The sequence below is a fragment of the Scophthalmus maximus genome, chromosome 9, assembly GCF_022379125.1.
Source record: "Scophthalmus maximus strain ysfricsl-2021 chromosome 9, ASM2237912v1, whole genome shotgun sequence".
In the NCBI taxonomy this organism is placed as follows: domain Eukaryota; kingdom Metazoa; phylum Chordata; class Actinopteri; order Pleuronectiformes; family Scophthalmidae; genus Scophthalmus; species Scophthalmus maximus.
This window is the reverse complement of record NC_061523.1, coordinates 21,616,436-21,644,335: the sequence shown is the minus strand read 5'-3', so window position 1 is coordinate 21,644,335 and position 27,900 is coordinate 21,616,436. Positions and strand designations below refer to the sequence as shown.

General features: G+C 42.3%; 1 protein-coding gene across 13 annotated transcripts in view; it reads left to right on the top strand.

Annotated features, from left to right (window-relative positions):
- Positions 1-27,900, top strand: part of LOC118319995 (LIM and calponin homology domains-containing protein 1-like) — an 86,267-nt gene that overhangs the window by 29,139 nt on the left and 29,228 nt on the right. For 10 of the 13 annotated variants that reach the window (XM_047334295.1, XM_047334296.1, XM_047334298.1 and 7 more), the window contains 6 exons: positions 6,106-6,176; positions 9,240-9,309; positions 17,305-17,411; positions 21,810-21,840; positions 24,661-24,771; positions 26,002-26,200. In XM_047334295.1, coding sequence (XP_047190251.1) covers positions 6,106-6,176; positions 9,240-9,309; positions 17,305-17,411; positions 21,810-21,840; positions 24,661-24,771; positions 26,002-26,200 — 589 coding nt within the window. Of the gene's footprint in view, positions 1-6,105; positions 6,177-9,239; positions 9,310-15,861; positions 16,174-17,304; positions 17,412-21,809; positions 21,841-22,966; positions 23,283-24,660; positions 24,772-26,001; positions 26,201-27,900 lie in introns of those variants that run through there. The other 3 variants (XM_047334303.1, XM_047334302.1, XM_047334304.1) reach the window with 3 other exon arrangements.

Below are 27,900 nucleotides of genomic sequence, written 5' to 3'. Positions count from 1 at the left end.
ATACCTATATAACTATATAAGCAGCAAAAATCTTCATGTTCCAGAAGCTGGAGCCAGAGAATGTTTGGCATTTTTGCTTAAGAAGATAATTTAAGGATTACTCGTTAATCCAAATGGTTTCACCTTAATTTTCTCTGGATTCACTTATGGATAAATCTAATAATGTCGACTCTAATTTATTTTATTTGGTCCAGGTCATGGTATGATGGGTTCAAGGAATGCCAACTGGGAAACAAACAAACCTGGTGGTGTTAAGTTGGAAGAGATGTTAAGATACAAATATAGAAACTTTAGCCTCCCACTCTTTTGAACTCTTGTTATTATTGTCTAAGACTAAAACTGCCCCTCCCCCCCCAAAAAAATCGTAAAATCATTAGAAGCTTACTGTTTTAATACTCTCAGACCCCACCCCCCTCCAATACCCTTTCCCCCTTGCCCCGCCCCTTACCATCCACCGACATGCCAGCACACCAAGCTCCGCGCAAACAGTTCATAGTCACAATAGAGGATCCCCGCGGCGGTGGCAGCCTGTGAAAAGGGTCTGGGTGATTGATCGCAGGCAGATACCGCTCCTGACCTTTCACTGAACTTGTTGAAGCTGCATGAGCCTCAGCCCCCCACTCATATCAAGAGTCAGATGTTACCAATTTTAATACTCCTGGTTGTCTATTTCCTAGGCATCAGATTTTCTCATGGAGGCCAAAGACATGGTTTGTCTTTTTATGATGACAAAACCCGGGAGATGTTCTACTTTGTCACGAATCAGTTGATTTAGGTTCTGCAACACTCAAGAGATGAAGAGGTTTCATTGTTCTCTATCCTCCTTGGAGAAGAAAACAAATCATGCCCTAATAGTATTGTTTGACTCTATCCCTCCGGCTCATGTCACGAAGTTTGTACTACTGAACGTCCGGGGGGATGACCACTTGTTTGCTTTTGTAAAAAACAGAAGCAATTTACAGATTACAAACTCGTGCAAAGTTGAATTAATGAGATTATTGGGATTATTGGCTGAGGGCCAGAAGACGTGTTTACCAGGCGCTCTTGAACTCGGCCGCAGAGCGCCGGGTCCCGTCGGGATTACGCAACGGACTTGAGAAGACGACATCTTGTAAAGTGAAAGAATGCCACAGAGCAGTCGTGCGACGACGAGGCGCGCCTGCGGGTCGGGAGCACATGTCTCTTGTTTATGTTTGCAGCCTCTTGAGTCCACAGCTGTCAACTGTTCAACATGCCGATCTCACTTCGCCTCAGGGCCATACAGTAAGTGGGGTTTCAACATCTTCGAGTCACGGATCACCAGCCTGTCTGCAAACCTTGAATTAGTGGTGGTTCATTTTGGACAGGTATAGTCGTCCGACGCGGGGCCTCTGCTGTAGATCTGTTTTTTATTGAAGGGCCCTCAGGGTGGAGGGATTGCTTCAAGGTAGTTCTACAGGATCTAGGAAAAAGTACTGACTATCAATACAGCCGTGGGCTCGATGGCTCTGTGAAAGGAAGCTCTGGATTTGGAAGTTGTGTTGACTGAATATTCAGTTACCGGTGCTTTATCCATGTGCTGGTCAAAAAAAAAAAAGTATTTTTCTTGGCAGTAACATTTCAGTGTCTTTGAGCTGCAGGTCCATGCCAGAGGAATTTGACTGTAGAAGAATCTCTTCTCATCACATAGATGTTATATCTCTCGGATCATTAAAGTATCGCCTCCAGGGAGTTTTCATGCGGGTTCTTCATCATGTTTTCTATTTCATAATTCATAAAAGCAAAGGATATATATATATATATATATATATATATATTAGTTTATATGAGCCCCACTGATATTATCGACCAACTGATTTGAGCCTTTAAATGTGCATTAATGTTTTACATTTTATGCAAAATAAATGTTTGTTATAAGTTATATGTATTTGGTTGCACTTGTATTCTCAATTTGTAGTTATTTATGATAAAGTTTATGGTTAAACTAAAATATCAAGCCTCAATTACATTACCTTCTTTGTGTATGAAGGTTTGATAACGACATCTTAGGAATCATTGACAGATTTAAAAGATATTTCTGTCGGCCAATGTATCTACCTGGAATCTTGTACTCCCAAATATAGGTATCGGCATCGGCCCCCAAAAAATCCATATCGGACGTATGTATTTTATTTACCTCCCCCCTCACTAGTGATCCCTCAAATGAACAGGATTTGGAAAAAAATCTACTTTTGCTTCTTCAAAGTTGTGACAGTAATAGTGACGACGGCTTTGGACGTTCATCGGCGAGAACGACTTCAGTCCTGACACGCAGGGTTTCCGGGAGGAAGGAAGTGAAAAGCAAGAGGTGGAAAAAAAAAGAAGAAAAAAAAGCCAACCGGCGTTGTTTGATTGTTTGTGAAACAATGCGGGCGACATTCCTCTGAAAACAACAAGCGCGACACATTCCTCTTTTTAATTGAGGCCCCTCGTATGACCCCGCTGTGGTTTGAAAACACAGTCGGATCCAGACGTTTCCAGCGTATTTAGGATGCGATCGTTGGCTCGATTTTAAAAAGCTGCTCTTCTTTCTTTCTTTTTTTTGTCTACCAGCAGCATCACACTTATCCTATTCTCTTCTTGGTTGTGATCGGGAAACTGTACGTTCGTCCGGGTGGTCTTCTGTGGGTGTTTTTATCACTTCCTTTCGTCCCTTCCTGGGGATTACTGAGTTGGTGTTTAACGGCGACTTCAAATGGCTTTATTATATTCTGGATGCCGTGCACCTATAATAAATAACGCTTCCTTACATGCCATCTCAACTTTTATAGCGATGTAGCTGTACAGTAGCTTCCTGCTGTTACTCAAGGAGGTTTTATTAGTCTGCAAATGCTAAGCCCACCTTCTTACAAAAAGGTGAAAACAGTGAGGCCGATTAGATTTTTTACTTCTGTGCAGTCTAATATGATATCATTTAATTTCAATTCTATGTTTTAGGTTGTTCAAATGAGTGCTGTCCTTCACTAAATGTTCCCTCTGGCCCAACTGGAGTTTCGTGTGCTCCTCAGCTCAGGATGACACTTATGGGAGCGGCAGATGCACACAAGTTAATGTCCTCTGCAGCTCTGCAGCGTCGCTGCCAATGAGCAGCGAGATATGCGTCTTTGTGTTTGTGAGGAAGTCATCAAGACGTGACCGTACAGTATTCTCTCTGTGCCGAGGGGTTTCTGGATGACGGTTGACAGCCACATGTCAGAGAAGTAAAAAGGTCATCCAGTTTTAGCGCCGCACCAACATCCACCTGACACAGTTATTGAAGAGCTCCAAAATCAAGGTCATCTGCTCAGCTGCAGATTATGAGTATTTTTTTTTTGGAAGCTGCTGATAAGAAAGAATCCAGGCCACTGGAGCTTCACTGAACATGGTATCTTACTTTTGTTGTGAACAAAACCTGGGAATACGATTCTCTAATGTACCAAATCTGGGATTGCAGTATCTCATGTTTCTCATGAAGATCTGGGAATGTTATTCCCTCATGTTCGTATATCTTGGAATGTCTTTTTCAGTGTGTAAAATGTGGAAATGTTATTTACTAATAATTGAACCTGCAGACTGCGTCTATATATAGACGCCAGCTATATGACTAGATCAGTCATAGAGTTGTTGTACACAGAAGACAACCCCCCTTTCTAATTTTTACTTTATTCCTCTGTTGCAGACCTGGAGACGGAATTAGACTGATCTGGTTAATTGAGAAATTGCAGTCTAGTGACTTTAGACTACCAGTGTTAGATCGTCTTTATAAACCTTTAAAGGAATCAGCTCTATTCGAATATAGATCTGGACAATTTTGGGATTTTGGACAAATAATGCTGTCTGTCTTCCCCAGAGGAAGATGACTTTTCTCTAATGGCTGCATGCCAGCGAACAGTAAGCTTAGCATGAAAACAGGAGGGAAATCCAGACAACTTGCACCTAAGGGAACTTCATAAGACAAAAAAAGGGGGGTATATACGGTTTGGCACTCTACAGCTCACGAATAATAATACCTACGTAACACACACTATTATACATAATTCCTAAAATATTTGTATTATATATATATATATATATATATATATTTATTTATTTATTTATTTATTTATTTTATTTGCTTATTCCACAAATCTAAAATGTCTACTTGTGGGTTTTTTTTTGTCTGGGAATATTTGGAACATGATAGTGATGACAAGACTCCAGCAAGTGACTCAGCCAAGACATAATCCATGTGAATCCAGAAACTGATATTTTATTCTTGGTTTTTTTTTTTTGCTAAGGTTTTGGAGAGTAGATGATTTTTGGTGTCACAAACTAAGTCTAGAAATATATAGTTATATAAATATATAGTAACTATTTGTAACCTTTCTGATTTTCACGTTGTTGGGTTTAAATGAAAAAAAAGAATTCAAAACCCTATTTATTTTTAATACTTTTTTGCTTCCAAACGTTGCCACTCAGCTGTCTCCGCCCTAGGATGTTATCTCAACAAATAACAGTATGTGTCCTTCCGTACTAAGTCAGTATACTTTAATCACAGCATGTGGGTCTTATGGACCATATGCTTGTACGGGGAGGCAGACGCCGCGGTCTCGCACATCGTTTTCGTGCTGTCAACGCCAGGCACACAATGAGTCGGAGGCGGCGCTGCAGTCGGGAAATGGCGACAGCGAATAGCGAAATGCCAGCGCTCAGGGATGGGCTGTCACTTTCTTCTCTCCGTTTGTCTGTCTTCATCTGTCGCTGACGCTAGACATTATCGCCTCGCCTTCTGACGGCCTAACATGCTGCCACCCGGCAGTCCGTTCCCTCTGCGACAGGTCCAGGCGCCGCGGCGAGCCAAGAGGCCGACGGAGACGCACAGCTGCTCCAACACTCACACATTTTTTTTTTCCATAGCCGTGTAAATAAATGTGAAAGAAACTCGAGAGGAAACTCAATCTTGTAATTTGTTTTGGCTTGTCACGACAACTCCTTTTTGTCGCGCTTAATATTGTCCCAGAAATTATCGCGACAAACAATATTATCGTAATTTTAAGACCATTTTTGTGATACTGGATCATGTGGGACTGCAGTATAGGTCTATTGGTCGTTGCATGTGCAAGTCCTTCACGATTTGTGTCACCGCTGAGAGAAATGTTATCCAAAGTTTAGACTTGAGTTTAGGCCTCAGACAAAACAGGCAATTTGAAGACATGGTGCCTTTAGAAAAATATTATTTTACAGACCAAACCAGTCTTTGATTAATCATACGACGAGAACAGCTGAGAGGACCGAAGCATGTTGGTTGACATTCATTCTTCTGTCAACCAACATGCACGTAGACACCATGGCTGTTATTGAGGTCAATGAAAGTGAGTGAGTTCATATTCATGTATTGTAAGATAAGTTGATAGCGTAATTTTTCGTTACAGGCCTACAAACGGGCATCCCAAAGAAGCACCCTCCATTTTTTTATGTCTATATATCTACCAGTGTTTGTGTGAATAAATGGATTTTAAACGGGCTCAGGTCACAAAAGTCAGCAGATAACAGAACATTATTGAGTATTTCTAAACTGTGCTGCAGCTGAACCTGGAATTCTGGCTTGCAGCTTTGAAAATGACACGTGTGTGTATGTGTTGGGATAAGAGTGAGCGACACACACACCTGACGATGCACTGTACTCATGCAAATACATGCAAACCGACAGCTTCTCCTCCTCCTCCTCCTCCTCCTCCTCAGGATCCGAGCAACTACTACCCCCGATAAATCCCCCTGTCACGACACGTTAGCCTGCCAGAGCCCTTTGGTCAGGATGACGGCGGCTTATGTCAAGCTCGTTAGCGTTTAGCACCGTTAACCAGAGAGGGGGCTTGATATACGGCCCGGCGGCTCTTTGTGCTGCTCCCCTCCGTGCCGTTCCTGCAATGAGTGGGAAGGACGTGAGCCGAGTGCTGATGAAAGGTGTTGTTGCACTTGTTGTTCCTCGGTTTCCCCGAGTGGCGTTTTTGCGCGTCTTGGACTTTAGAGATTTAGAAACTGAGATGATCTTTTCATGTTGTTGTTGTTGTCATTGTTTTTGATCTGACCCCCGCTCCGTTTTTGTTCTCTCTCTCTCTCTCTCTCCAGGCTGTGACGGGAAGATGTTTTGGTGACAGAGATTTCCGAGGAGGTCTGGAGAATGGCATACTGCTGTGCGAGTAAGTTCAGACTACACCTTTTATTTTTTGTCTGACATTCTTTACTGTATCTGTCTGTTAGGCTTTTTATCTTTGCTTTCATACTCTGATGCATTTCTTACTGTGATTGTAGAATATAAATGGGTTCTTTTAATTTGACAGTTTTATTCAAGGCTTTAAAAGTGTACTTTTTTCTGTAGTTACTTAAAATGATTGGAACAGTAAAGGAGAATCTAGATCTGCGCAGGTTAGAATTGCAATGTTTACATATAGTCCCCAGTAATTTCTTTTCCTGCATTTATTATAAAATTCATTCAAGTGGCACATTTGAATAGAGGCTGTGCCTTTTCGGTGTTTGTTTCACTAGTGTCATAACATCCTGACAGTTCATGGGAAGATGAAAACAAAGAACCTACAGGAGAATAGCCACTCATAATTTTCTTTTCATACCTGCACTGATTAGCCGCGGCACTGCGGTTCAGCGGTCAAAAAGACTGACGTATTTTTGAATTTGTCCACCACTTGAACTCTTGTCTTCCCGCCCTTGAGCCGAGGTGCTGAGCTGAAGACTGAAAACACACACAGTCATTTGCACTTTCCATCTCCTGCATTCCTCTGTCAGCGAAGTTCAGTTACACAGGCCCCAGTGTTTACACCGTCTTTATTGTGAATACAGACTTCAGGACTAATTTAACAGTGTCTGACTGGTTCAGGAATTTCTGGAATATCGTGGGAAATCTGTCGGTATTGTGCCGTTGTCCGACAGACCCTGATAATTGGGGAGTAATAGTGATTCCAAAATGATTTCTGCGCACACAATAAGGAGATTTATGGCAGGGGGGAGATCCAGTGTAATTAAGAAATGTTAATTATGAAGCGAGGCCACATCGTTGTCACCATTCATCAAAAAATTGATTGCAAACATTTCTCATAAAGGATTAGTCATTTAATCGTGTCTCATTGGAAAATTAAGTTTTGATTAGATTTGTTTGGATTTCATACAATTTATCGAACGCAAGAAAACTTCATGAGTGTACGAAACTTTTGATTGACTTACCACTATGCAGCTCTATTAGACCTATCACTATTCATGGTCATCATAATTAGAAACCAATAATCCCTCAGAGAGCTCAAACTTCTGGCCGTACGGCAAAGTTCTGACAATCATTATTTTTTGACAACAGCAAATGTTTAGGGAATGTTCATCCCTCACTGAAATGCAATTATTGTAATGCCCGAACATCATTGGCCAGATTTATTTTCACCCCACTAAGTACAGTAGTTCATTAGCAAATGGCAAGAATTGTCAAGAGTTTAAATCTTGAAATATTATGAATACTTCGGTAAAAATTCTCAACATTTGTTCCTTGGCTTACGACCAAACTTTCCGCTAAATTTGAATTCAAACTAAACTGAAACCAGAATTTTATACATTCAAATTCCCAGTCAGGTCACTTGGTGACCGTCCAGGTGAAGCTGCTCATCCAGAGACGGACAGATTTCATGGACGCACTCTGGCAGCAGCGGTGATCGGAGCTGTGATCCTTTTGGCGAGTCTCCCAAACGTTTAGGTTCCTGGTGTGATTTAATCATCAAGCCTCCACGTCCCGTCGTCTTAACACCGTGCAAGTGGTTGCCAAGCAGCAAAGGAGAGAGGAGATGGTTGACAGATCTCACTATAATTCACCAAGTGAAACAACCTCCAACCTCTTCCTCTTTTTTTATTTCCCCCCCTGATGCACAAGGTGTCAGGAAACGTCTTTGTCCCTGTACATACTCATAAGATCATATTTATTTATATATATATATATATATATATATATATATATATATATATATATATATATATATATATATATATATATATATATATATATATATGCATTTAGTTTCACTTCACTACTTCATCTTCAGGCTGTAAGTTCAAACTGTAACAGTGGACAAGAATGAGAGACCTTTTCCTGCAGATAACTGGCAAAAAATTGATTTTATGTTCGAGTTATCTCGAGTACAATTGAACTTAGGGCTGCAACTAATGATCGTTTTCATTATCGATTAATCTGTCCATTATTTTCTCAATGAATCGATTGTTTGGTTCATAAAATGGTAAAAGAAAAATGGTGATCGTGTTTCCCAAACCCCCAACATGATGTTTTGTTTTGTCCACACACCAAAGATATTCAGTTTACTGTCACAGAGGAGCAAAGAAACCAGAACATATTCCCATTTAAGAAGCTGAAATCAGAGAATTTAGATTTTTTTTCTCCCATAAAAACTACTTGAAACCATTTAATCGATTATCAAAATAGTTGGATAATTAATTTAGTAATTGATTAACTGTCTCATCCCCAATTGAATTTATCACAATTTTCCCACCAACATTTTTTTAATACTGCAGAAGTCGTCTGTACCGATGATCATCTGTCTTACGTGCAGAAACCCTTCTTAGATGAAATTGAGAAATCCACTAGGTTTGCTTTATTTGGGTAATTTTTCTGTGGGAAAGAAATTAAAGCTGCGCTGACTGTAACATTATTCTCATTCCAAGCAATGGGGGAAACGTTGCCTTCACTGTTGCCTTCACTCTCTCCCCACCTACACATGCTGTGTGTGTGAGAACAGTCTTCTTCTGAGGTCCTTTGAAAGTTATTCTGGGAAACGCAAAGCACGAAACCTCTGACTGAGGTAAAGTAGATGATGCAGACTGAGGGAATAATAAAAAAAAAGGGTCCATAACTGAATTTTATCTCAAAATAACTTCTGGAAGGCCGTGAACATCACAGGGCGGCTGATATGTAAAACTTTAAGAGTTTCCAGGGGCGTGGGTTTTTTTTGTTCTTTACAAGGCTGAATCATAACCGTTCTGTCTTCCAAAGATGAAACTGCAGAGACAAAGATGTGGGAACTGAGGAACTGTTTGTTCACAATTTTTTTTCTTTTTTTTTTACACTGCCTGTTTTGTCTTTTTGACATATTCTTCTGGACAAATTTTCAAATCATTGCTACTCGGCCACTTGTTAATGTTATTCGAATCGGGCTTGTGACATCTCCTTCCCCTTTGTGTCCCCTTTCTTTTTCCATTAGGTTGCTGAGCTCCATTAAACCTGGCCTGGTGAGGAAGATTAACAGACTTCCAACACCCATTGCTGGCCTGGTGAGTCCTCTGCACTATTTCCTCATTAAAAGCCAAGGTTACAGCTTCTCCGCCGAAGCTTTCAACCAGTCCTCTTTAATCTTTTATCCATGCTGGCTCTTGCCCTTTTCTTTTATTCTTTGTGTCACCGCTTTTATGTCTGTGTCTCTTCCTCTGCTTTCTTTTTTCAAATGTTTCCCTCTCTTTTCCCTCCCTCAAAATACTTTTGACTTTCCCCTCTTTTTCAGTTCTCTCTAATGTTAAAAACCCGATGTAACCCGTTACCTCCCCCGAACCAAGTTCGAACCTATGTGTCATAGGTCAGATCTTCATCTATGGTTGTTGACGTCTGTTTTCATATTTTCCTCCGCCGAGTAGGTTGATGTTTTCATCTGCGTTTGTTTGTTTATTCAGCATGATTATGCTCAAACTGCTCGAGTGATTTATATGTTATTTTGTGGAGTGGTGGGGCATGACCCAAGGAAGAACCTATTCAATTTTGGAGTGGATCTGGATAATTGAGCAGATCCAGGACTTTTTTGAACATGATGAAATACAGTAGGTGAGCCTGGGTGGACGTAAGGGCTGTCAGAGCACCGTTCCAAGTTAAATAAATTATTTTTGTCATTTTTGGCAAAACTTTAGTGACTATCATGATGCATTTGCAACTTATTGGTGAACAATGTCCATCCAACCTGAACTCAATTGAATGTTTGAAATAACATGAGACAATAATATTTGTCATATTGTACTCTAATCGTTTATTTAGTTTAGTTTCAAATCACACATTAATGTCATAATGTTATATCAGAATTTGCAGTCTTTCATATTTGACGAGACAGATGCAGGCGGGAAATTTGAACAAAGGCAATGCCAGCGGTCATGGAGGAACGTGAACGCGACACATATCGCCAAAAGGAGAAAAAGAAAATTAGAGGCACGAACTTTCCACCACTAACCTCTTCTACCAGCGACGCACAAATCACATTAAACCGTATGAAGAGAGTTAATGTTTGAGGGCCACAAAAGTCCAGTCTAATGCTCGAAACAAACTCCGGCCCGAGACTTCACTTACTTCTGCAGGATACGAAATTTTGATTATATCCCACAGCCCTGGTTTCACATTACAGCTAACAGTTTTCTTCTATGTTTCAACAAAGGCAACTGAAGACACTGACACTGACGCTGATCGAATGACATGCAGGTTTAGTGGCTCGGACAGACTTGACTTTATAAACTAGCTGGTGTTTTATCAGGTGTTGATTACAGATAACTGCAGCTGAATAACTTCAGTTTCAGTTGCAACAGCCAAGGTGTCCATCAGCAGCCGTGTGTGACACTGAGTTCACTCGCTGTAACTACAATAAGACGGTAGAAACCTTTCTGTGAAATACTCAGACGGAAAGAATCTGAACATATCCCATGTTCCAACATCATCTAACGCCTTTACTGTACACTGCATTTCCTCGACCAAGCAGGTTATTCTTTGATCTGTTGCCTTCTCCCAAGAAACCTCAATCAAAGATTGTACACTGTCGTCCGTCAGGAATCTTGAGGAAGTTCTCACTTCCTGCGTTGAACGTCTGTGGATTTCAGTCGACCTGAACACTGATGCACTTCAGTGGAGTACAGTGAAATACAGTAGAGCCCTTCTTTCATGATGACCTAAGACCTTGATATGGATGAAGTGGCCTTTCAGCACCAGGAAAGACGTGTAAACACGGGCAGAGGGAAAGTTGTTGATGGTTATTGAAGCTCGCACTATATGTGCTTCAATCTGCCGTTACTGATTTGCTCTTGAATGTTTTACCTGGTGCTGCCATAAAGTTTTATTTACAGTCAAGAACTTTTTGGGGTATGTTGGTGATAATGTTGAATGAACATATAAAGATTACAAAATACTCAAAGCACAAAGTTTAATTATTAATTAAACTGTGACTTGAGTTTTAGTGATGCACCTGTTTCAAAAGTGCATCATCGATATTGACCTTATTAAATAAGTGGATCAGGTATCAGCCATGTAGGAAATGAAGTTTTCCTCTTAATATCGCGGTAAATATTATTTGATTTCCTCTGTGACTTCCATTAATTGTCAAAAGGAAACACTGATTTACTTTGTTTTTTCTCCCCAGCAATCATTTGCCTCATGTTATATGAGGAGTAACATTTATCATCAAATTTTTAAATCTTTAATAGCACAGACCAAAGTTATTGCTTGTGATTGCTTTCGTCAAAGGTTGAACAAGCATCTCTGGTCAGTGATGGCAGAAGGAGGTTAAAACTTCGATCACATACGAGAGATGCTGTACAGGTGTTTTGGACGGAAGATGTACTACTTAAAGACAAAAGGTACAAGGGGATGCTGGGTATTATTGGATCACAGCATGGCAGAACAAACAAGGAAGTCTGTCTTGGGCTGAAATGGCTTTTCTTATCTCACAGCGTCACTAATGGCTGCCAATGGGCCGTCTCTGACTTTGTGGCCGATAAGTGGCCGATAATTACACCGCCACATTCTTCACGAGCCTTTTCCACCATCACACACAATCACAGCTAGAATAACAACTGATGATACCATCAGAGCTTTTTTAAACCTTCTGTACTCCATCACTCCATCGCTGGAATATTTCAGCTATGGTGCACGGTCGTTTTTTCTCAACTTTTTTATTATTATTATTTTTTTTTTTTCATCCTGCATTCTTCACTGTAGTCCAATCATGTTCATATATGTGTGGCCTCATGGACTGTAATCGGTCCAACTCCAACGGTTCATCAATCAGGGCACAGTTGCACATTTTTCCAAAATTGCAGAAGAACTTTTTACATCTAACATTGATATCACCAAAAGGTGAATAACATTTCTACATGATAAAATTCCTTCTATTACAGAAGCCAGGTTAGAGACGTTGATTCAACAGCCATATCATTTTTATTTTTTTTTATAGTGTAATATTTGAAAGATTGTCTGATTGTTGGTTTGTATGTTATCTCGAACACAAGTGATTGATTCATGCAATGATTACATTATTTAACAATGTCATTAGCGCTGGGCGTAGGCACGACAATTACGGGACGATAAAACGTAACATGACCATTACTAATTAGCCGGAAGCGGCACAAATGAATCATGCACTGAAAACAACATGTTTACTTCAGTAGCTGTAGAGCAACAAAATCTCCCCCTCCAGGTGTATTTATGTCTAAACAACAAGATACTTCGTACTTCCAGCGTTTCATAATTCTGTCTCTTACCCTCCAGTGGCTTTTGGATTTTCTTTTACCCTCCCCCTGGCTGTGATTAGAGAGGTGAGAAACACACAAACAAGGGGTCTGCTGTTATCTGGCCCATCGTAATAAAACACAGGCTACTCCCCCCCTTCCTCTTCCTGTTTTGGGGGGGCTAATGGGAAAATGAGTCTCTGAGGAGATTGGACTGTTTTGTAATGGGAGCAGCTACCTCAGCTCGGCCTGCGTGGCTCCGTGGTCGTCTGAACGGGTGGGTTTGTTGCGCGCTCCGCTCCCGGCTGCACGGGTTGTTTTTTTAACAACGTGTTGCAAAACAGACGCGTTGCCGATCGGCCTGCGAGCTGAATGGCAGCAATTCACATGGTCATAAGAAGGTGTTGTTTTCCTGAAATCAAGTTCGCGGCAACAGGGATTGGTGTCACTTTACAGTGACGCATATGTAGGAAAGAAAACAAACAATATCGACTGTTATGTCAAACCCTAGCTTTATTAAATTTGAAATTTTCACCTTCATTTCATGGATTGTACAATCTGCTTTGAGATATTTGTTCCCGCTGTATCATGGGATCTATTAAAAGCATTTGAAGCATCAGAGTTTAAATTGCAGGGGCTTTTAATCTAAAGTCATTGAGAAAACTTAAATCAATCTTTTAAAAATCAATAGGAAAACCCTATTGACACACATCACATCAATAACCATTTTGTGTTTTGTAAGGATGATTGTGAGGTCATAGATATTCCACGTTCACGTTACTAATCACTCAATATTATGCACTCGCATGTCTTTGTTTGATTGGCCGCTGCAGCTTTTTTTGGCCGGATGATGTCGCATTGATTTGTGGGTCAGACAAGCATCAGTAACTTTATTTCTGAATCAGTGGGACGCTTCGTGGCAGTGAGCAGCCAGTCGGGCTCTCGCCTTCATGTTCTCCCACTGCCTTGTTTTTATTTGTTGTCCTTGGCAGGCACAAAAAGAATTGGGGGAAAATATCTCCTAACATCCAAGTGGCTTGTTTTCTCGTCCTGCAGCTTTCATCTGGATTCTGTCAAGACCCAGAATCAGGGCGTGAACACGACGCCTCTTCCCTGAGAAACCATCGTGTTTCCTTGGTTGTAGTCCAATATGGATTTTGCCGAGTTCTGTGTTTGCTCATTGTTACACACCCTCGTACACATGCATGCACTGTACTAATACTTATCGCATGTGCACTGGCATTAATATTAGATTCGGGAATATTTGGCTGTCTCTGTAATTTGTTGTTTAACTCCTTATTTTTGGAAACGGTATCGTAGATTAAGATTCAGTTGTAAATATTATTTATACGACCACACGCCCGTGATGATTGTTCCTCTCCCTTGAACACATTTTGCTGTAATTTACTGCCTAATTTTTCATCGCTTGTTAATCTTTCCAAAGTGTTTGTATTTCCACACTGCGGATGACTTTTGCCCAAATTTATTATTACTTATTCCCTTTTTTTTTCTTTATTTTTTAAAGAGTTGGGGGTCTTTGTGTCGGCGTAACCTCCCAATCCTTCTACAAACACATTCTGCTGTCACTCATTTCTTTGCAGTAGACGCCCAGCTTCCTGTGGCAGTGACCTGTGAATTCACACAGACACCAACGCCCACTAAATACATTTTTTTTTTAGGGGCCATTACGCAAGTTGCCCACTAAATGAGCCCATTTAATCATTTTTTGCTGATGCTGTTTATTGTTGCAGACGGTTCTAAATTCCAGCTGATGGAGGACAGAGTAAAATGGGGGACGCAATTGTTTAGCAGCTGCTGGAGGTTAAAGTTGAAGTTGCCCTCTGATGAAGAAGAAGTTTCCAGTAACTTTCTTCAAATTTAATATCCTCATACAGGTCCATGTGAGAGAAATATCTCTTTTGGAGCACCTACAGTTAAAGATTGTGCGACATGTGCATTGTCAATCACTCGTCGTCTTGGTGTCAGTGCAGATTAAAGATTTACATGTTGGAGTTCTTTCTCGCTCGGACGGCAGCCCTTGTTTGACAGCACTTTTTAATATTTCAAAATTTAATTATGATCTATCGAATCACTCATATGCTCTGCTTTGCTTTTTATAGTCCAATGATGATGTCTGAACATTGGATTGCTGTCAGAGACGAAATGGGATTAAGTGCAGGTTAAAAACCAGCTCTTCCCAAAGTGATATCCTGTGCGTTCGCAGGGAAGAATAACTTGAGCGCGCACTGTCCGACACTTCAGCTGTCTGCGGACGTTTTTAACAATTACAGACGATGTTGAGCAAGTTCAGCAGTTACCTGTCCATATTTTTTCAACCCGGTAAAGATGTAGAGGTATAGATTTTGGTTTGCAATGCGATAGTCTGCAATGACAATTGGTGGATTATCTACTCACTTAATGTTTTGGGGAAAAAAACAAATAAAGGAAATAGTTGGATCAGTTTATTTGGGCACTTGAGACAAACCAGGTCCAAGGGAATCCCCTGAGTAATGACTCATTTATTTTCTTTTTTAAATAACTTTATTTTTCATTTTTCATTTTTATAAACCGTCACACATGCAAATAAGATGAAAGCACCTTTATTTTGAAATCAAATATGACCTTTGTGTGTGTGTGTGGGTGTGGGTGTGTGTGGGTGTGTGTGGGGGGGGGGGCCGGGCCCGGTTAATCCCACTGTAGGTGTACGTGTCCCCCTTGGAGTAAAACTGTCACAGAGGGATTACTGTGTCATCTGACGAAGCAGTGACCGAGTGTGTGTGTGTGTGTGTGTGTGTGTGTGTGTGTGTGTGTGTGTGTGTGTGTGTGTGTGTGTGTGTGTGTGTGTGTGTGTGTGTGTGTGTGTGTGTGTGTGTGTGTGTGTGTGTGTGTGTGTGTGTGTGTGTGTGTGTGTGTGTGTGTGTGTGTGTGAAGGGCGGTGTAGTGGAGGGGATGTACTGAGATGTCCCAAAACACAGGACGCTGCAGGGTGGGTTAGGAGGAGGTGTTTTGCAACAAATGGCAAAGGATCGTGAGAAAAAAGTGATTGTGTGTGTGCGTGTGTGTGTGTTCGTGTGCGTGTACTAGTGATGCATATATTCTTACTCCAGCTTGTGTGTGTCTCTCTTAGTTTTGTGTGTCTGTGCATTTAGAATTGTGTATGACAGCGTTTTGTCTAAACGTGTGCCTGATGTCTGTTGTTGGATATTAGTGCACTTTGTATTTTGGTGTGTGACGGAGATGGAGTGTGTGCTCGGGACAATCAGGGTGGAGAGGAAACGGTGACACCCAGAGGGGAGGGGAGGGAGGGGTGTAAGAGGGAAGGGCGTTTGGCCGTGGCCCTCAGAAGGATAGAGAGACAGAAACAAAGAGAGAGAGAGTGAGAGAGAGAACCTGGGAACGAGGGAGGCGAGCGCAGCTCAGGTTCCACCCAACAAAGAGTTTGTCAGAGAGCGAGAGACGTGAGAGGATGGGAAGAGACTGAGGAGGGAGAGATCGAGGGAGAGCAGCTGGAACGAGGAGCGATAAACAAGAAGCGGCAAATTTTAAAAACACGCAGAGGAAAAGCTTAAAGTGCAGAGTGAAAGTCGGGAGTAATCTGAGAGAGGAGGAGGCGCAGGTGAGCTGCTGACCACAGAGGCCCGGTGGTGTCACGTTTCTGTCGAGCAGGTATCCTGATTTTCATTGTTTGTGTGACCTAAACTTCTTCAGATCGGTGAAATGAAATGTCTGCTCTCGTGTCATGCCTTGCTGTTGCATTTCTACATTTCTGTGTTGGTGTAACAGAGAGACCTTGAAAGCACCGTTTCTGTGTTGGGTAGAGATTTGTGCAGCAATTGAAGAGAAATGTGACCTTTTATCTTAATACATGTAGGGATGTGTTCTGATACTTTTGTCTTTCAGTTGTTGACCTTAAGAGTGATGTTTTTTTGGAACATATGAGCAGTTTGATCAGTTCATAGGTCTGTAATTTTTATGTGAGGGTGAAAACATGGTTTAAATTAAGTCCAAGATAAGATAATCCTTTATAATGCCACTCTGGGGAAATTTGATCTGTTACAGCAGCAAAATAGAAACATCCACCAAAAAATAGGTAATGAGAAGTATAAATATGAAATATATTAGCTTGAGACCCAGACGAATTCTGGGAGCTTCTGCTCCGGCAGAAAACTTTGCCGGTCCAATCACAGCCGATTAATCTGATAATGGGCGGGAAGAGACTTTTGTAAATAACCAGGGCTGCAGCTGATGAACGAGCATTTGACTTGAAGTATCCAATATTTAAAAATTTGTCACATTAAGACGACGCCACTCATCATTGGTCTGCAAACGCCTATTGGAAATTGAAAATGAACCTCAGAGGTACCGGACTAATGCGCCAGGCTATAAAAAAAATTGAAATAATAATTACAATGCAAACAGAAACTTAATTCAGGTTTGTTCTAAGGTCAGAGTTGGGCTCATGTCAAGGTCACTGAGAAAAGACGCAGTAGAAGAACAGGTAATGTGAAGTGTCCGAGTGAGGAGATGATTCTTCAGCTGTGTTTACATGCGTGTCCATGTTTGACATTGATAAACCAGACTATTCTTTCTGAAGCGTAGCAGAGCCACTGAGCCCGTAGCATGTTTTTTCTTCAATACTTTTGGGATTCAAGGATGAATAAGACCGACTGTGTGTCATCCGAGTCCAGACCTTGTGCGGTGAATAAACCCGACCTCGCTTTGCCTTGTGCGTCTGCTAACAGTGTATTTACCCTCATGAAATCTGTGTGTGTGTTTGTGTGTGTGTGTTTGGTGCAGGACAACCTCAGTGTGTTTCTCCGCGGCTGTGAGGAGTTGGGACTGAAAGGCTCCCAGCTGTTTGACCCTGGAGACCTGCAGGACACGTCGACACGCCCCACCGCCAAGTAAGACCCTCTAAGTGTGTGTGTGTGTGTGTGTGTGTGTGTGTGTGTGTGTGTGTGTGTGTGTGTGTGTGTGTGTGTGTGTGTGTGTGTGTGTGTGTGTGTGTGTGTGTGTGTGTGTGTGTGTGTGTGTGTGTGTGTGTGTGTGTGTGTGTGTGTGTGTGTGTGCCCTACAGATTTATTCTAAAGTACAGTATCTACCATTTCAATTCATTTCAAAAAAATATTCTTAAACTACCATAATAATTGGTATATACCTTTAAGAGGAATAAAATTAATAAAAAAAGATGGCGTTCAAAGGCTACTACATCAGACTGTTGTCAACATAAAGTCGTGAAATCTAATTTGCAGTATGAAGAAAGAGCATTGTTTTGCACTAGTGGGTTCCTCATATTAGGAAAAGAAAATATATTTTTCAAATAAATTAAAGCTTTAGCAATTGACTTGATAATAATATGCCAGGCTTTGTATTTGGTTGGTCATATGTTTAAGATAACTCTTGTACCGACTGAGTAACGCAGTCTGCACCCCTCCATCATATCACGTGATCTTCATCATCACATGGATTCTGCCCAGTTGTCATGGAGTTGTGGACGATGCAATTTCCTTTTATTCCTGTGCTGTTTAAGGAGTTGAGTTCAAAGTTCATTCTAGACGTTGTAAACTGCAGCAAATAAAACCATCAAGATCCCTTTGTTCGCCGTTCTGGACCTTATGAGTATATTTTCACATTTTACGTTAAAATAATGGCAGCTTTGTGTTTTATTAAGTGATGGTACTGAGTGTCGATGATGAAGAACACTTCTGTTGTGTGTTAATAGACACAAGTTGTGTGTGTCTCTGTGTGTCACCCTCGGTCAGTCACACTGTCTTGTCGTTCCCTCCGTCAGACAATCGGCCGGTTCACATCTAACACAAACAAGTAAATGAGAGTCAATGGAAGATTGTGTCAGTCTGTGTCAGTAGAGCAACAATGGCACATCTGTTGAACTCAACTAGTCTCTGTGCAAATACAACAAGAGACTTTAAATCACCCACTGAACCACGACTCACCTACTTTGTTGCTTGGTAACAAAGCAATGTGCATGTGTTTTTTTTTTAAATATATATACCGTGTGTGTGTGTGTGTGTGTGTGTGTGTGTGTGTGTGTGTGTGTGTGTGTGTGTGTGTGTGTGTGTGTGTGTGTGTGTGTGTGTGTGTGTGTGTGTGTGTGTGTGTGTGTGTGTGTGTGTGTGTGTGTGTGTGTGTGTGTGTGTGTGTGTGTGTGTGTTCGTGTAGCTTTTGTTTCTGAGCATACGTGCCAGTTTACAGTAATAGACCCTGTCTTGTTTATAAGGCCTTGTTCGGCATTAATAATGTAATTCATTTTTTTTGCCCCAAGCTTACAAATATTATGGTAATCCTAGGTTTACATAGTTAATAAGATGTGCTGGATTTTTTTTTCTTGGTGCATCTTGCAAATTTGAGTGTTTTAAGTTTGTTTTCGTGTGAATTAAGTTAAACGCAACCCATGAATGACTAGACTGGCACTCAGGAGGAAAGTCATAGATATCGGTCTCCCAAATATGCCCAAAAGGTTTCATCAAAATCCACGAATTAGTCCCTGGGAAATGGGTAAAAATGTAAAAAAAAACGCCTTATCTCGCAGTGTTAAAGAAAATGGGCGGTGGGTGGGAGAGTCCCAGATCTGCCCCTTTGTTTGGATCCCAACCAAAATTTAATGGGCTATATCGTGGCCCATTTCCCGTCCTTCCTCCAGGTTTCAGGGAAATCAGATCAGCAGTTTTTGCGTAATCCTCCCGACAAACACACGTACATGGGGCGATATGCGTGAAGGTAATAGGACGGTACGTAAAATACGCTGCCACGTACGATTTTGCTCCCCCATTCTTTTCTATGAGGAACGAGGTGAGACATATTTTTCTGCACGTGAGGCCGTTGGCAGTTGTGTGAGGAAGCGGTGGAATTGACATCATCCCGGAAATACTGGTTATTTATAGTCCTCATTTATGTAACCGCTTCCCAAAAGACATACAAACATGAGCATTAAGGGTAATGACAATGGATTACTGATCATATTTTTTCTTTGACCTATAGATTCGTTGACATATGTAACGTGTGTTATTTGAGAATAAAAAAAAGAATAGGTTCACTGAAACATTCGGAATAAGTGGACGATCACAAACCCTGATAGGAAAAAATTGGTGTCCTTGTTTAATTTCCAGTTATGTAACCGTGTGTCGCACAGGATGCGTATATTTCCTGCAGCTCACGACAGGAAAACGGTTCCAGTGCTTCTTCCCCCTCGACGTCTTTCTGGACAGGTGCTCTCACTCTCATCTGGCAAACGGGTTCGGACAGGGAGGCGTAAAAAGACGGACAGGTTGTTTTGATACACGACGAGCTCAGGCCAGAAACACAGTGTATCCTGTTCCTCTGCATGTCGATGGAAACAGTTTGATGTGGCCGTTTGCCGAGAGGAGAGCTCTGCATGTATTGGGATGTTCAACAAAGTTTTACTGACTAACAACAACTCCTCAGGATTTCTCTAATATCGATTTGTATTAAGATTAGTATTCATCTACTCTCACCGAGTACAGTCCATCTGAGAGAAATACACATTGTGATATTCCCAAGTAATAATTATAAAGTAGTCCTCAGGCAACGTGACCTTTCTGGAAGGTTTCTCTCCACAGATTAAAAATATTGATTTAATAAGGTTATGGGTACTGACACTGATGGGAAAACAAACTGTCAGAAAAGAATATGACAGATGTTTACGCTGACCGGGGCCCCGACGTGTGATCTAATATCTGATGGAATCCGCTGGGGTTTGTCCTTCAGGTTTACCTCTACAAGCAGAGAGAACCCGTCTACCTGTCTCAGTGTTTATTCAGTCGGCTGACAAAGAGAGGATGATGATGAGGAGGAGGAGGAAAGAGATGGCATTCACATCGTTCCCTCCAGCTACTTTCGCCCTCGCTCTTCTCCTCCTCCTCCTCCTCTTGCATTCCTTTCTTACTCGGGTCATCGCTGTCATGGAAAAACCCCTGCAACGGCAATTTAGGTTTCACCTGTTGAGTTGAGTGAGTTGGGATTCGTGACCCTTGGAAACTCATGATATTTACATTTGTGTTTATATAAAGTCAATATTTTGTCCCTTCTGTAAGAGAGAGTTCCTATATTTAGTTAACTATGTTGTGGTTTGTGTTCGACAACAAGATTATTCTATGATTTAAATCAATTAACTAAAGAAACCTCAATATGTTCTATGAATTATATTTGATTACCAGGATGTAGTTAGGTATGACAGGTTTATTTGTATATTTATCTGTTGACCATATAAAGTTTCATATATAGATTCTACATAAATTGATCCTTAACTCAAGAACCTGAAAATGTGTTTTCCATTGATAATTTGTTTTCAATATCTGGATTAGTTTTATATTTGTGGGAAAAAAAATACTTGGCTTATATGATTGACAATGAATTATTGTTTTGATACGATCCCGTTTTACTGCCGACCAATCCTGCGAAATGCTGCAGCCAGTGTTTTTTGAAACCAGAAGTAAAAATATTTGGAGGAAAATTGTCTATTTTTATTCTAAACCGGACAATTTACAACATGATCATCATGCTGTATTTAAGAAGACTTGAAAGTAGAGATTGAACCATAGAACCATAAAATGTTTACTGACGTTATAAATTAAATGAGAATTTGTCATTTTCTCATAGACTTCTATGGAAACTGACTTCTTTTTGCAACCAGTGGAGTCGCCCTCTGCTGGTGATTTCAGAGAATACAGGCTATGCGTTTCCTCTCGGTCTCCCTCTCTCTCAGCACTACAATCTGCCTTATTTCCACAACGCCAGCGCGTGTCGGGAGTCGGTCTCAAAAACCGCTTCACTCCACTTCCCATTTATAGCTTCAAGTGGCGAGCCGCCTGCGGAGATCCACGTCTTTTCACTTTGGCAGCGCGCGTGGCGCTAAGTGGCCGCGGCTGCGGTGTTTGTGCTCTGCACCTCCCGCAGATCACTTGGCAGTCGAACCATCTGGCCACCACTGAGGGAGGGGGGGAAAAAAAAAAAAGGAGAAGACAGAGTTGTCTTTGTGAATGATGAACATCGGTGTAAGATGGCAGCTCCAGAAAGGCGGCTTTGCTCTTTGATCCAGAGATATTCTCCTACTGTACGATCTCATGCAACGTACAGTAGCCAAGGCTCGGTAGTTCTCCCTGCGTGGGCTGTAGTCACTGCAGATTCCTTTTATATTTTTCAACAAGTTATGTTTATGCTGCAGTTTCGCATTGATATGTGGGAGTTAAGTGCTTCTTAAAAGTGTCTACAGTTATATCCTTATGTAACTCTCTCTCTCTGTCTCTCTCTCTGTCGCTCTCCAGGGGAAGCGACTGCAGCCGGAAACTCAAGAATGTAAGTGACGTTTTCTGGATTTACAGTGGGACTCATTTGTATGTTCGTCGGGACGCGCGGTGCTTCTGTTTGTGTTGCTGTGGCTGTCGTCTTTTAATTTCAGCCGCTCTTGTCATGCCCGCTCCAGCTCGAACCATTTCTGTTCGCGCCACAGCAGCGTCAGACTGAATACATCAGACAGAATGTTCATTTCATTCTGTCTGCGCTGTCTCAATGTATACTAGCTTCAACCTTTCAGACTGTTCTCCTTCATCTATCCCTCTCTTCAGATCAGCTCTTCTTGCTTTGTTTGTATTACACAATACACACTCTCCATTACCTACTCATTCTACCGTTAAAATAGAAAGTGGCTCATTCTCATTCGTCCCTTTGTTGCTTCATTTCCTGTTATTTGTGCTTCAGCTGTTCTTTTTGTCCCTCTATTTATAATAATAATAATAGAACTTTATACAGCACTTATATAGACAAGGTAACAAAGTGCTATATAAAATACATGGGTGTATTTGCGTTTTTTGTAAATGATAATACTAGAGCTGCAACAGTTAATCGATTACTAAATTAATGAGCAACTATTTTAGAAGCGATTACTCGGTCAAAGTCTAAATTCTCTGATTTCAGCTTCTTCAATGTGAATATTTTCTGGTTTCTTTGCTCCTCTGTGACAGAAATCCACTTATCTTTGGTGTGTCTACAAAACAAAACATCATCTTGGGGTTCGGGGAAAACACGGTCGACATTTTCCACCATTCTATGAACCAAACAACTAATCGATTATTCGAGAAAATAATCAATAATGAAAATAATTGATAGTTGCAGCCCTAGATAATGCTCGTCATCTCAGACCTCCTCTGTATTTTTCTCCTTATTCTACCATATTTACATCTTTCTCGTCTAATCATTGATGATTCTCTGCACCAGTTTTTTTTGAATCACTCTTTCAGTTATCTGGGCCCTGTTGTTTTCTGTGTGTCTTCAAATGTACTTCAGCATCCCCCTTTTCTTTTCTCCCTTCATCCCAATAATGCTGCTTTAAGAAGTACAGCACATAACACTAGCCCTGCCCACTCTGCAGTCATAGCGGTGCTGCCTCTCTCTCTGTCTCACACTCACACTCTCCACCTCCTCCTCTCCCGCGCTGTGATGCTGCTGCTGCTGCTGCTGCTGCCGCCGCCGCCGTGCACCGTACAAGTTAATGTGTGGAGCTGCAGAGCTGGCCCGGGCTGCCTGCAGCTCATCTAGCTCGACTACACACAGGGAATCTCGGCCAGAATCTTTCGAGCAATAGCAGCAGCAACAACAAAGAAAAACCCCAACGGCCTGCAAACGCCCCCGGCAGCCGCCGCCGCCGCCCCTGCTGCACTGTGGATTTACCCTGCAGACCTCGGGCTGTGGACTTGGGGGTTTGATAGCAGCTGTCTCTGCTGCGCGTCACGCATCGAGAGGTGAAGGAACTGCACCAAGGGGAATTTGCTGAGTGGGTAAAAAAAATAGGTGATGTTTAGCAAACAGAGGGGGTCAGAGAGGGCGCTGCGTGAATGGGTGGAATTTTGCCGGAGTCATGAGATGACAGTTCACACCTGGTGCAGGTATAGGAACGAGAGGGGCTGATTGTGGTCGTGTGTGTTTTGATAATGTGTGTATAGGGAATCTATATATCTTTGTGGACCGGCACAGGTCCGTAGATTGTGACAGGTGATGGAATGTGTCCCATGCCTGGCGCTTGTGTGCATGTGTTCACACTGTTGGTGCATTATTTACTTTTTCCCGTCATGCAGTTAATTCATGCCTTTGTGTTTGCATCAGTCAACGTGTGTTTGCACATGAAACAAAGAGAGGATTGTTGTTCAGAGTGGAACCTCTTTGACAGGTCTGACGGACAGCCGCCGAAACTCAAGTGGCAAAGCGAGTGTGACACCTCGCCGTCGCGGCCGACCGTCCGTGCTTCCGCCCAATGACGTGATATCTCGTGTGCGGGTTTCTGGTTTTTAGAAGCGTTGTTTGCTGTAGGGTCTAATGTTGCCATGTTTGAATCACGCGAGCGCGTCCGTCCCCCCCCCCGCTGTGGTTGCGCGGCGCAGATCAATATGGATGTGTTTTAGAAGTACGCTAGTGGGGCAACTGAAATACATTTTCGGTGCTGAGTGACCCACTTTACAACGGGAGCTGGCACGGATGTGTTCATTGTTCTCGGTGACAGAGAAGAAACATAATCTGCTGCTCTGCCTTTTCTACAAGGGAGTGCAGATAAGGGACCCATGACCACGGCAAAGGGCAGTGTTGCTGTAGCACAGTACTTTTTATATGAAGTGGCATTTTGTGCAGGTCATTTGCATAACGATGAAAACCACGCCGGAAGTTTTGATCTCGCTGAGATAAAGTGATGGCGATGTGGATGTTCAATTTTTTCGCTCTCTACTGTATCTTTGTGTTTCCTCTGATCTGATCTGGCCGGTTGCTTTGCTCTTCCTTCACGCGTGTTTTGCGCGACAGAGGGTGTTAACACTGACCGTATGACCGAAATAAACACATTAAGCCACGGCTGAGCTTTCTTATCAAATCAATCCCCGCGGAGCGGCCGGTTGACATGGACACAGTAAATATAGCCGCGAGCGCTCTGCCAACAGTGCCGCTCTGTGCGATGTCCCCCGTGGCCCACAGACAAATCTGTACATTCTGCATTTTAGTTATCCGGATAACTCCGAAGGGAGATGCAGTGAACGCAACTTCCTCAGTCAGCCTTTCCCCTTTTTTTTTTACAAAACAAAGAATCGTTGTCATATTTTATCACGCCACCTGACTGTGTTAATTCCTCTCCTTCAGGTTCTAATCACCATCTACTGGCTGGGTCGTGCTGCCAACGGCTGTACCTCCTACAACGGGCCCACGCTGGACCTGAAAGAGTTTGAGGGCCTGCTGTCACAGATGCGAAAGGTTTGTTTCGTCCCATTCGAAGATATTCTGACTTGTGATCTGTACGACTGTCACCGGAATGGTCTTGTCTTTTCTTGTTGGCAGAAGATCGCAGGTTAGATCCCTGTGGTTAACAATTGTGAGCGAGATGAAACTTGTCCAGCGGCATGGTTTATTGTGTAATGCACCGAATGAGCGTGTAAGTGTAGGTGAAATCATCTTAGGCATCGTATAACACTCCCCCACCCAAGATCTAGCGTGGAGCCGTGGTTAAGTCGGGCTCCAGTTTCATTCATCTTGACGCGGTGCCAATCCTTTAACGGACCCAAAAGGGTTAGGGTTAGGGTTAGACACCCCTGTGCTGCTGTTCTGTACAGCTGAGGAATTACTGCCAACACGGCACAATGGCTTCCCCAGATGTGCGCGCAGCTGGTGCAGCTGACCAAAACAAAGCCACGTTTCCATGAAACAAACCCTCCCCCCCCAAAAAAAGGACAATAATAAAAAAGGGGATTGGAAAATCTTAGGAAAGAGCATCAGGTGCACACGTTCAAGAATGAATTGGCACTTCGCACCTCACTTCTAATGCTTATTGAATGGAAAATGGACCTTATGGAAGGTTTTGTTCAAAGTCAGTCAACACATTTTTTGCTAGTGATGAAATAAAAGAAAAAAAGATGATTAAAAACCTCTTGCACAGTAGAAAACTGATCTCGGAATTGAAACCTTGGCCATTGGCTTTGAAGGGATTCGCACACATCCACCGATCCGACCGGTGCATCCGAAACCTTGTGATGTCATCACCGAAGCGTGTGTCAAAAGGCATAAATCATGCAGAAATTATATGGCAGTAGATCCAACTTGAAAAGCATAATGAAGACTTTGTCGAAAGTTTGGGAGTTGCGTAACAGATGGTAGCCGGGGAGAGGAAGGGGAAGTCTTTTGGTAGACAGGAAAGGCCTTTCCCCACCTCGCATTAGCGGCAGCGGCATGTTTCATCTGTAGACCGACAAAAGGGGGGGGGGGTCACCGGTGTGACGAGAGAGTGATGAAGGGGGGATGTCGGCAGAAAGTGAAGAGGGGGGAAAACGCAGAGGATGATTGATAAATGGATGTCGGACGACATTCAAGACTTACAGTAACTGAGGAGTTGATTGTGCAGAGGGAATTTCCCCTCAATATCCAGGTATACATGTCTTTTTAAACTCCTCTCCGTATAACTCGGGTGTGTGTGTGTGTGTCAATGTTCAGGAGGCGGAGGAGGCAGAGAGCCCGAAACGCAGCATCCGCGACAGCGGCTACATCGACTGCTGGGACTCCGAGCGCAGCGACTCCCTCTCCCCGCCGCGCCACGGCCGCGAGGACTCGTTCGACAGCCTGGACTCCTTCGGCTCGCGCTCGAGACAGACCCCGTCGCCAGACGTCCTGGTTGCCCGCGGCAGCAGCGATGGTAGCACTCCTCACATATATGCACATTTGAACATCGCTGATGCTAGTATTGATGAGTGGGGAAGGTGCGATACCGCGGAGACGGTGACGAACCCTTTTAAATTAAAGGCTGCAGGTTCCAACCTGTTCAATAGCCATTGTCGTTTGAGGCCCATTTATCTTGAGGAAGGGAAGTCATTCAGCACAGACTGTTTTGTTTGGCTCAACTGTGTTGATCAGATACAGTATATAGATAAATGAGGTGCATTGTCCCCTCCAGTTCTACTGTACTCTAAAGCCCTGTAGTTCCTCCTCCCTGTGTTTTCACAGGACAACACCCAGTGTTGGTTAAAAGGCTATTTCAAAAGAGTAAGGTGACTGATCTCAGTCGGGTTTTGAAGTCAATCTATGGCCATTGTTTCATTTAAGACACAGATAAAGGTTTTGTCGAGAGGGCAGAAAAACAGTAGAGGCGATGCTGATTGTGTTTGGGTCAAATTTTAGTCTTAAAACTGCTTTGCCTTTTTTTGTAGTGCGAAAAATACAATTTAAAGTGTTCTGTAATCATTCACATACACTTTTTTAAAAAAGCTGCATATGTACATTCTTTACATAACTTTACATGACAGCTCAAGGGTCGCCCCCATATGTTGTCAATCTGTCAAAAAAACCTCCAAGCCCAGTAACAATAACAATATCTGTTTTTGTTCCGACACATTCTTCAGTTGTATGATGTTAACACAAGTCTCCGCCAACATTGCGTAACTGTCACCAGTGTCAGGTGACATCTTAACACAAGATATATTAGATTTATTTCTTTTTTCTCTCTACTGGAAATGACCGACAGCAATTCAAGCTGTTGCCACACTCTGATTTAAAAAAAAAAAAAACCTTGCGGCCCATTTGTTTTCAATCAGACGAAGCAGGACTCAGTCCCGTGTCATGATTTTGTTATTCACACCACAAATCTGTCCTGTGAGAGGAATAAAGCCCGGAGGAACATGGAGCCTGCTCTGGTGCTTGCTCTGTCTGAGATTAACTGTAAAAAAAAAAAAAAAAACTACAGTGGAAACAAAGAATCTGTTTAGTCAAGATACCCGTTCAGAGATCTATGCAGAATGTGCGAAGACGAGAGTCAACATTTCTATTTTGAGATATTTATTACGTAACAATCACGCCTACTTTGGACGAGTAATTGTATGATGAAAGAATCAATTCTCCTCCTCCTCCTCCTCCTCCTCTACGTCCTTTCATCTGCCCATCATCTTCCTCCCCTGAATCAGTTCCGTTTGATTCTGCACTTTTGATCCGATCTATTTCCGCATCTCTGTGAAGTTTTTTTTTTCTTCTGTTTAACGCACTGTACTGTACTTTTCCAAGCGTGCGTCGTCTCACTGCACAGTTGTGACACCTGTCACGGAGGATTTCCTGTCCTGCCGTTGACGTCCGCACAAAGGTGTCTCTGTTGCTCGAGTGTTTTGCGCCGGTTGTCCCTGGCTACGGCTGTTTAATGGTACGCTTGAAGTGCGGAGTGGGATGATTGACAGCGCGGGATAGAGGAAGAGATGAAGCTTTGTGATATAGTGAAACAAGGGAGAAACAGAGGTGCGGTTGTACAGTATGAACGGAGGCTTTTAGTGGGGTTTTTTTTGATCTGACACTTGACTCATCTGTCAGCGATGACGAAACCTGAAAACAAGGGACGAATTTCCATATGTTGCT